Source organism: Hyperolius riggenbachi, chromosome 8 (assembly GCF_040937935.1).
Source record: "Hyperolius riggenbachi isolate aHypRig1 chromosome 8, aHypRig1.pri, whole genome shotgun sequence".
Classification (NCBI taxonomy): domain Eukaryota; kingdom Metazoa; phylum Chordata; class Amphibia; order Anura; family Hyperoliidae; genus Hyperolius; species Hyperolius riggenbachi.
In genome coordinates, this window is record NC_090653.1 from 19,810,125 (window position 1) to 19,821,015 (window position 10,891).

At 42.7% G+C, this 10,891-nt stretch overlaps 1 protein-coding gene across 1 annotated transcript; it reads left to right on the forward strand.

The window, feature by feature from the left end:
* The first annotated feature begins 475 nt into the window (after nt 1-475).
* On the forward strand, nt 476-7,696 carry LOC137528032 (pleckstrin homology-like domain family B member 3). Its single transcript, XM_068249255.1, has 5 exons — nt 476-542; nt 1,104-1,293; nt 1,444-1,665; nt 1,844-1,930; nt 6,439-7,696. Exons 2-5 carry the CDS (start codon nt 1,107-1,109, stop codon nt 6,672-6,674), a joined length of 732 nt encoding a protein of 243 aa, XP_068105356.1. The 5' UTR covers nt 476-542; nt 1,104-1,106; the 3' UTR covers nt 6,675-7,696.
* Nucleotides 7,697-10,891: the final 3,195 nt, after the last annotated feature.

Genomic DNA, 10,891 nt, shown 5'->3' on the forward strand with positions numbered 1-10,891 from the left:
TTGTCCACGCTCCTCCTATGCAGCGTGGACAATCCAGAACGCCGCACGCTGCCAGCTCCAGATGACACCAACGCTCCCTACGCGTTCCCAGAGGCGGAAGCAGCGCTGTCTTCCGCCAAAATGGTAATTTTCTTATTCATTACTGCTCCCTAGCAAGTACATCAGGAATTTCTAGCACTTCAGAAGTATATGAAAGTATTAGATATCCACTTCCGTATTACTATTAATCAGATGATTTGTAACTAGATAGCCATTTACACAATAGTCATTGTACAGAGTATAGAACGCTATGTCGCTGTGTTTGCCTCAAAACAGCAAACTCATTGCAATTATACATGTTTTGATCATAAATAATTTCTCGTATGTGAAAAAATATATTTGATATTTTGCAATGTTATTATTCATAGAGTTGTACGAACATGGCAGATGCTGCTGAAGCCGGTGGGAGTGGTGGTGATGGTGATGGTGGGAGGAGCAGGACGTCAGCCTCTGCTGCCTCCTCTGCACGCCTGCGGAAGCGGGAAAAGAATTTGATTATTAAAGTAAGTTTATTTATTTTTTTCTTCACTGTATTAATCCATGACTTTCAATTTATTTTGCTTGACTGTGTAATGCATGCTGCATCTGTAGCTACTTTAATAGTACCATGAAGCTTTGCAATTGAAGGGCTTAATGTTCAGACTACACAACTGTACGCCCCATACACACACTCAAGTCAACACTCAACAGCGGTCTGTAAAGGCCGCCGGGCGGATTGCTCAGAACCTCAGAAAGAGCCTTATCAGTCAGCCGACAGCCTGTAGACACGTCGGACTGTCCACGGAAAATCTGACCAGCGGGAGGTGACTACAGACCCGTCGTTGCCTCCCGTGTAGCGTTTGTACTGGCCTTTAGGCTCTCATAACTTTGATTTCGATTAACTTACCGAAAATCTCCTTCTATTGTTCAAGGAGTTGATAAGACTGCTGATGATAAGTCAATTGAACATTAAATTGACTTTTCATCAGTCTTATCATATGTTAGTACAATAGCAAGCGATGTAGGTATTGTAAAGGTTACTTTTAGCGGATCATTAATTTTTTTTTTTTTTTTTTTTTTTTCAGACAATGTTACGAGGGGCCTACGATAAGAGGAAGAGGGAGGAGAAGAGGGCTATTCTGGACCAGCTACAGCGGGACCTTGAGACCCGATACCACCGCACATGGTCGGTCAAGAAGATCCAGACCATGTGGAGCGACTTCAAGTCGAAGACACCATGTGCGGTGAGGAGAATTAAAGACCAGCTTCGGGAATGTAAGTAAATAATGTGTTTTTCATATATGTAGCGCGATGTGTACGTGTTTTCAACCTTGGAAATCCTTACGATTTTCATGTCTAACAAATTGTCTCTCCTATTGGGTATGTAACTCACAATTTTAAAAACAATCTCACATTCTTTTTTAGTGGATCGGTCTCAGGCACGCAGGCGGGCCCGTTCCGCCTCTGCTCCTCCCTCTTCCCGCAATATTGTGGACCCCACTCAGGAGGATCCTGCTGCTGCCTCCCCCCCTGCTGATGATGAGGCTGGACCCAGCACCAGCCAAAGGCCCCGTAGCAGCCGGCAGCGTGGGCGAAGGCGCTGCCGGCAGCGTGGGCGAAGGCGCTCCCGGAGCCGATCTGTGGCATGTAAGTATTTTTTTAACAAAGTTGCAACATTAATCAGATGACAGTGCTACGTCTTTTAGGAGATTAGTACTTAATGTTTTTTTTGTACAGAATAGAATTTTTTTTTTTTTTTTTACAGTCCCAAAAAAAAAAAAAAAAAAAAAAAGGTGAATGATACCATGTCTTCTTTTTATCTTAGCCTCTATCTCTGTGCGATTGCGCAGACGCCGGCCACGGCAACTTTCCTCCGGCAGGCCAGAAAGTGGTGCCATTGAAACAGCTGAGTGTAAGTAAAATTTATTGTTGTAGAACAAAATACATTAATAAGTGTTTGATGCAGCTTATTGATTTGGAGCCATTGTGTAGTGTATGTATCGTATTGTACTCTAGGGTCTATTCAGGGGGAAGCCAAGTATACTAGTTGTAGATGTTTTGGATGTGGGCGGAAGAATGAGTGCTAGGAGGAAAACAATACAGACCGAAGTAAAAATAATTTTCTTCATCATAATTTTTTATTACATTTCAAATACAGAGTTCCATAGTAATGAAAACAGCTGACTGCATAATATTCATCATACATTCAAATACACTTGCAAACTATTCTATGAATAACACCCCTGGTCTGTCTTATTCCCATGAAGAACAGAGGGAGGTAATACATGAAGCACTCCTATGCGCTTAGTCCAGCATGGGAGTTTTAACTTGACCCATACTAGGTAACCCCCAGGGCTCGGACATCAATGTACTGTATCAATTCAGTGGCCCGAAGGTTAGCCCTTGATACAGGGTTACAGGGATCCTGTTTCAGTGCTAGAGTGTCTACATAATGCTCGTCGCTGTAGTGAGTATAAAGTACAACACCTGTGGGAAGGACGGACGAGGTCTGACTAGTCTACCATAAGTAACACTACCTACTTAACTTATAGTGTATAGTATACCAGGAGCTATATTGGAAGTGAGTTTCTAGTTAGTGTATTCCAACCAGGTACTAGGAAGGGTGAAGATCTTATGGTCCACTGAGGATCTTAGTCTAATTTTATATTCCATATTCAGGTTGCTGTTTACTAGGGAGATTAGTTGGGTAATAGATAGGTAGTCGGCCGATTTCCAATTGCTAGTTATCTGGGAGAGTGCCGACAGAATGATATGCATAACCTGGGGCTGCAAATTTAGTGGGATCTCCTCTAGCCCTACTAAGAGTAAAGCTAATTTAGCTGATAGACGTACGTAAGTAGGGAAGGAAAAAGCTATTAATTAAGGGCTGGTTCAGACGGACGTTTGCAGAGCGTTTACAGCCAGCGTTCAGGGCTTGGTGCTAAACGCTCCCATTCAAGTGAATGGGAGCGTTTGTACCAAGCTTTCAAGCACGTTTACACAAACGCGGCGTTTGGGTCCCGATTTTCCCTGGCGTTCAAGGAGCCCCTGGAAGCTACATGTAGCTTCCAGGGGAGGTTAACCGCGACGGCTAATGTCCCCCTAGGGGAAGAAAAAACGCGACCGCATCCAAACGCACACGAACGCTGCTGAACGCGACGCCAACGAACGCAACGCCTCCAAACGTCCATCTGAACCAGCCCTAAGAGTTCCACATGGTCCCAAAACTGAGCAATATTAGGGCACTCCCATAGCATGTGGAGTAGAGTCCCCACTGAGTTCTTACAATGCCAGCAGTTGGGGGAGTTATCCTCTGAGAACGAGGCCATTCTTCTGGGGGTCAGATACCACCTGAAAATAACTTTACGTGAAAGTTCACAGTGGGAGTTGTTCTTTGAGAGTTTTAGGCTTTTAGAAGTGGTCCTGAGCACATGCTGGTCAGTTATGTTAGATTGTAGGTCATTGGACCAGGCTAAAGCATATCTTTTCAGTGAGGCATCACTCACTTCTAGTATCGACGTATACCAAGTGGAGATACCTCCGGCCAAAATGTGTGTGTGGGGGGGGGGCCTTTATTGTTAATGGCTGTTAGGATTAGGATATGACTATTGAGCTGGGGTATATTAATTGTGTTATTTTTGATCAGGCTATATATCCTATGGTAGGTAAAGAGTTGGTTGAATGGTAATTGGAATTCTTTATGTAATTCCTCAAATGTTTTAAGCTGAGAGCCTTGTGACAGTTGGTTTAGTGAGGTGATTTTAACTTTATCCCATGCGGATAGGTTCAAATGGGGGCTGAGGATTTTAAGGGCATTTAAAGAGATGGTAGGACTATGAGTCAGGGACGACTTAGGCGGGAATTTGATAAAGTGTTCCCATGCCAGCAAGAGAGCCTGGATAGTTGTGTATTGGGAAGATGGTCTCTTTGCTCCCAGGAGCATAGCTTCTGACAGAAGTAAAAACTTAAAGGACCACTATCTTGAACAAAGTTGGCAGTTAAAATGGGACAGATGACAGGTTTTGGGCCAGTCCATGTTTTTAAGGGGGATTCTCAGGGATTTCTTTGTTTGCAACAGCATTTCCTGAACATTTGCAAAATGTCACTGACATAATACAGTGGACTGTTCAAGTGATTAGTGAGGCCGGCTGATTTCTTGCTAATTTTTCAGTTAATCAGATGTTCAGGAAATGCAGTTGAAAACAAAGCAAACCCTTGAAATACCCTATGAGGAGATGGATTGTCCCAAAATCTGTCGGTTATGTCAGATTTTCAATGCCTACTGTTTTTTGCGCTCGTGGTCCTTTAAGGCATACAGTAAAAAATGGCGCGGAGGAAATAATGGCGCACCGTTCTGCCGATTATAAAACGCTATTTACCGTTTTAATGTAAATACATTAAAACGGTAAATAGCGTTTTATAAAACAGCAGAATGGTGCGCCATTGAAAAATGCAGGGAACTAGCAGAGGGGGTCGGGCTGGCAGCGGGGGTCGGGCTGGAGAGGCAGCGGGCAGTGGGCTGGCAGCGGTGTCAGGGTGGAGAGGCAGCGGGCTGGCAGCGGGGGTCGGGCTGAAGAGGCAGCGGGGTGGAGGGAGGATTACGCAGCATGTGTATATTGTGTATACATTACCTTGTCCCGGCCGGCGATCGCTCCTTCACTTCATAGCTTGCACGAGTTCTGCATCCAGCCAATCACCATGCGGCTTCAGTTTCCGCATGGTGATTGGCTGGATGCAGAACTCGTGCAAGCTATGAAGTGAAGGAACGATCGCCGGCCGGGACAAGGTAATGTATACACAATATACACATGCTGCGTAATCCTCCCTCCACCCCGCTGCCTCTTCAGCCCGACCCCCGCTGCCAGCCCGCTGCCTCTCCACCCTGACACCGCTGCCAGCCCACTGCCCGCTGCCTCTCCAGCCCGACCCCCTACTGCCCGCTGCCTCTCCAGCCCGACCCCGCTGCCAGCCCGCTGCCTCTCCAGCACGATCCCTGCTAAAAAAAATGAACATATAAAACGTTAAATATCGTTGTAAGGCAGCGCCATTCTGACACTATTGGCGCTGTGCGCCATTTTTGCCTGTCCCCCCTTTAAGAACTACATCCCGATGTTGAAGGGATTGGAATCGTTGCAAAGCAAGAGCACTAACACACCAACCACCACTACATCACCCTGCCTCCAAATTAGAACACTTCTTCCGGCCAGTGATTATGTCCATAGTAAAACTAGTGTATCATCTGTTAATATAATGTAAGGACATGCTTTAATTTCACAACTTCAAAGGAAGCTTCATTCAAATTTGGCCATAAATAAATGTACATAATGGGGCAACATATCACTTGAAGAAATGTTGACAAGCTGCAGTACTATGCATGTGTGGAATGGTAGTATAAAGGTATTTCACATCCATTGTAGCCACAACAAGTTCTAATACATTTTTGATTTTTTTGGGTGGATTGCAAGGCACTACTTTTGGCAGTCATATTTCATTACTCTTTCTTTACTTTAGGTAAAACCAGGAGTTTTGTTTTTGAATCTGGATGATACCATTCATTGTCAAACTTAGACATGAGTAAACAGTGAGCTTTCGGATTTTAAAATGCCTTCGGCGGACTGGTTCCTGACTAAAAATGAAAACCACACTTTATGTACACTGACATACAGAGTTGAATAATTTTTCGGCAAACATTAATGTATTTTTACATGTCTTAACTGTTACTCAGAACACTTTTCCTGGCCTCTGGGCTAAATTGATAAGTTAAACAGTTCCCTTCATGTAACGTAAAGTACACTCTGGTGATGATGATGGGTAACTATTGGAAATTCCAAGTTGAAATACTAACTGGGCTAGTAGTCACATGCCACATTAATTTTAAACTAAAGAGCATTCTGGCATTTCAAACCAGCATATGCAAGTACAAAATAATGCATAGTGACAGTAAACAGTAAACACCATCAAACGCAAGCATATAACAGAAAAATTGAATTGAAAAATTAAAAATAAAATAAAAAGAATATTGTAATATTGAAAAGCCATTGTACCAGCAAGAGAAGTTGTAAACAAGAGTCCTGGTTTTAACCATGTTGTACAGATATGATCCAATGTATGTACTTTGTCTCTTTTTTAAATCTCATTTCTGACTTTAAGCCACCCATTAATACAGTGAATGTCAATGTTTGTAAGCCGTGTTTTCAGTGTTGGTCAGGGAAAAGTACAAGGAAGCCTTTTTATAATTAGAAAAATCTCATGTTATTTTTCTCAAAATCAGCCAATAAATGCTATCATCCTGTTTCAAAACTCCTTGTTTTTATGGCTAATACGGTACCACACTGTACTGTTTTTACTTTTATCAAACGTTATTGTACAATGTCCATGTATAGTGTAATTTTGTAATTTTGTACATCTTGTTTTTTACAGCTTCTGAACTAACCGCCCGTGTTGCTGCCCTTGAGCAACAAGTACAGCAGCAGCGGGTGGAATATGAAGCGCGCCTCCAGCAGCTACAAGCTGCTTTTCAGCAGCAGATAGAGCAACTGCAACAACAGCTGGAGGCACAGATTGAGGACCAACGGCAGAGGATTCTGGCCTGCAGGGAGGAGGGAGAACGGCTCCATGAGTATTTTGCCCAGGTTGCCGGTAAAAGGAGGATGTAAGGCGGGTCCTCCTGGAGTCCTCCGGAGTCAGATTAGATGGACAGCGTGTGTGAACAGCATTTTTCAGATCTTGCCACTGATTCTACATTGGATTTAGATCTGGACTTTGGATGGGCCTTTCTAATACATAGTTATGTTTTGTTTGAAACCATTCCATTGTTGCCCTGCCTTTATGTTTAGGGTCATTGTCCTGCTGAAAGGTGAACCTCCGCCCCAGTCTCAAGTCTTTTGCAGAGTCCAAGAGGTTTTCTTCCAAGTTTGCCCTGTATTTGGCACCATCCATCTTCCCATCAACTCTGACCAGCTTCTCTGTCCCTGCTGAAGAGAAGCACCCCCAGAGCATGATGCTGCCACCACCATATTTGACAGTGGGGATGGTGTGGTCAGAGTGATGTGCAGTGTTAGTTTTCTGCCACACATAGCGTTTTGCATTTTGGACCAAAAGTTCCATTTTGGTCTCCTCTGACCAGAGCACCTTGTTCCACATGTTTACCGTGTCCCCCAACATGGCTTGTGTCAAACTGCAAACTGGACTTCTTATGCTTTTCTGTTAACAATGGCTTTCTTCTTGCCACTCTACCATAAAGGCCAACTTTGTGCAGTGCATGACTAATAGTTGTCCTATGGACAGTCTCCCACCTGAGCTGTAGATCTCTGCAGCTCGTCCAGAGTCACCATGGGCCTCTTGACTGCATTTCTGATCAGCGCTCTCCTTGTTTGGCCTGTGAGTTTAGGTGGACGGCCTTGTCTTAGTAGGTTTACAGTTGTGCCATACTCCTTCCATTTCTGAATGATTGCTTGAACAGTGCTCTGTGGGATGTTCAAGGCTTTGGAAATGTTTTTGTAGCCTAAACCAGCTTTACGTTTTTCTATAACTTGATCCCTGACCTGTCTTGTGTGTTCTTTTTACTTCACAGTGCTGTTGATCCAAATATTCTCTTAAGACAACCTCTGAGGCCCTCACAGAGCAGCTGTATTTGTACTGAGATTACATTACAGACAGGTGCACTCTAATCTCTTACCCACCCTGTTTTAAAAGAGCTGGCAAATGGTTGATTTGATGTTGGCAGCCAACCTTTTGTTGAGGTGACAGGGGGCCAGATTTATCAAGAGCGTTTTAAACAAAATATTAGTATTATTTTTAAAAATCCTTGCAGAACTGTCTCAGACAGCCGAAAAAAATCACTAGATAATGAAGATTCCTTCTTAAACTGTAAGGAATAGAAGGAGATAGGAAGGTCTCTCAGGCAGTGCAATGTGTGCGGAAAATTGCTGTGGCTAAGGCTACCAACACACCTGCTGTCAGCAAACTCTGACTGAGAGGGGAGGAGCCCTTCACAAATCACATCTAGCCTACACTATCTGTAGAACTGCTAATGAGCACTTTTCTGCAACATTAAAGGAATGGATTTGCACATTTCTTAAATGTTCAGTTTATTGATTTTTATTATTTAAATGAATCACATATCAGTTACTTCATATGGAGAGCATATCTTTCTCCATAGACCTTGTGTTAAAAAAAATAGTTGCTATCACTTATTTTTGCTTTGGCAGCGAGTTGAGCTGGCTCATTAGCATACTGTACGACGACGGGCTTCAGCCTGCTTATAGCAGACACTCCAGCTGATTTATTATAACGCTGACTCACACACTACAGACAGCTGCTGTTCTGAGTTCTCTGTAACCAGTTAATTGAATAGATAAAGCAGTCGGCTAATTATGTACTTATGAAAAAGCATGTTTGTTTATTTACTTATCTAGTTACAGAGAACCGCAGCTCTCTGTAGTGAGTGAGTTAGCGTTATCAGCTTGAGTGTCTGCTATCAGAGAAGTCCGTCCGGCGCATGACACAGCCCAGCTCTCTGTGGTGTATGAGACAGCCTTATAAATCAGCTGGAGTGTCTGCTAGCCTATAAGCAGGCTGAAGCCTGTCGTCGCATACTATGCTAATGAGCCATCGGCCAAAGCAAAACTAAGTGATAGCATCTACTTTTTTTTAACACAAGGGCGTCAATTCACCAGAGAGGATTTACTAAGAGAAAAAAGGTAGGTAGATTATCTCATGAGGTATTTTAACACTCTGGAGTCAATTCACCAGTGTGAGAGGACAGAGAGAAAAGTGTTCGATAGCAGGGGATAATGGAGAGATATGCATGAGGAAAGTGTGAGAAAGCAGAGATTTAGGTAATAATCGGTATTAATGATTTACATGGGTTACTTCTCCGCTCTGTAAGCATGAAAGTGAAGCATTGTGGGTAGGAGGCAGAGTTTAACCACTACATGACCAGAGTATTCCCGCCTTATACTGCCGGATCACATCATTAATCATATCATTCACGAGTGATTCTGAACGTCTTAACTACCTCTTGTCTCAGTAAAATTATCACGAACTGTTCTCACACGAAAAATACGAGGGGCGATTAAACAGACCCTCCTCCTGCGCCTTCGTATCCTCATAATAGAAGCAAGCTCTAAGGCCTAGTGCACACCAGAGCGGTTCGGCTGCGTTTTTTGCGATCCGCTTGCGGCTGCGGATACGCGTGGGAGGCGTTTTGCATAAACGCATACTCCCGGGCTGCTGCAGATTTAGGATTGCGGAGGCGTTTCTGACTCAATGTTAAGTATAGGAAAAACGCAAACCGCTCTGAAAACCTGCACTTCACAGCGGTTTGTCAGGCGGTTTTTGTTACAGTAGCTGTTCAGTAACAGCTTTACTGTAACAATACAGAAAATCTACTACACCAAAAACGCTCCACAGAACTGCAAAATGCTAGCTGAAACGCTACAGAAAAACAAGAAAAAGCGTTTCAAAATCTGCTAGCATTTTGCGAATATACTAGCAGTTTTTGGTGTGCATCAGGCCTGAGGGCTCTTTCACATTAGGGCAGATTTTCTGCGTTTCAACGCAAAGGGTAAAGTTTGCGTTACCCAAGGTGAAATGAAAGTCCATAGACTTTCATTTTAGCTTTCACATATAATGCAGCCTTTTTGTGCGTTGCGTTACACTGCACCCAGGCGCAGTTTTTCAGCCAACGCTAGCTTTATGCGTTACAATGTTAGTCAATGTAAAACGCACACTATGCGCGTTTTCAATCCGTTAACGCAGGCAATCAGTCCCAGAATGCAACAGAGGAACAATGTAGAAAGTTGAAAACTAAAAGAAAAAAAAATTACCTGCGTTTTTCTATGTGCAGTAACGGATTGAAAACGGATTAAAAACGCACACTCACTGCAGTGCAACGCATATCAAAACGCATTAAAAGGCATACAACAAAACGCATGCTTTGAGCGTTCTCCAACGCAAGCTCTGATGTGAAAGAGCCCTAACAGAGTAAGCTCTAAAGGCTCCATCTTCCACAGCAGCAGCTGCTGTGTGAAAACCACGAAATCTCCAGGTTAATTCAGGGGGTTAAGAGATGTAAAAATTCCGAATGACCACACACCGTTTCTTCCCTGGTGAAATGTGATTTGGGGAAAAACTAACTACTAACTATCACTTATTTATCTCATACTTATCTCACATTTATCTCTTGCATTTCTCTCGATCGATAATTTCCCCTATACTTCTGGATAATTGCTACTTGGAGATATCACAGGAGGTTAATTACCTCCCAAGAGATATTTAGGTTGTTAACCTCTGGTGAATTGACGCCAAGGTCGATGGAGAAAGATAAGCTCTCCATATAAAATAACAGATATGTGATTAATGTAAATAGTAATTATCAATAAACTGCCCCTTCAAATAGAGACACTGAAGCGAAAAAAAATTATGCTATTATGATTTGTATGTGTAGTACAGCTAAGAAATAAAACGTTAAGATCAGATACATCAGTCTAATTGTTTCCAGTACAAGAAGTGTTAATAAACTCCAGTTGTTATCTCTATGCAAAGAAGCCATTAATCTCTACGGCTTTCAGAGTCGTGGAATGGGCTGTTTTATGACTTTTATTATCTGAAATGTTATTGAACTATTTAATATTTCTCTGCCAGAGGCGAGGTCAGTAGTTCACAGACTGCTCGGAAAGAAGAATTCTGAATGCTGAGTGATGTGTAATCTGAACATAGTGTATAATGATCCAATGTTATAAATACAACTATATACCTAAAAAAAAGGGAATATTTTCTTTTCTGCAAATCTTCTAGTAATTATTCATAGTACACTACAAATTCATTATATCATATATTTTTTTTTCTCTTCAGAGTCTTTTTAACTGTA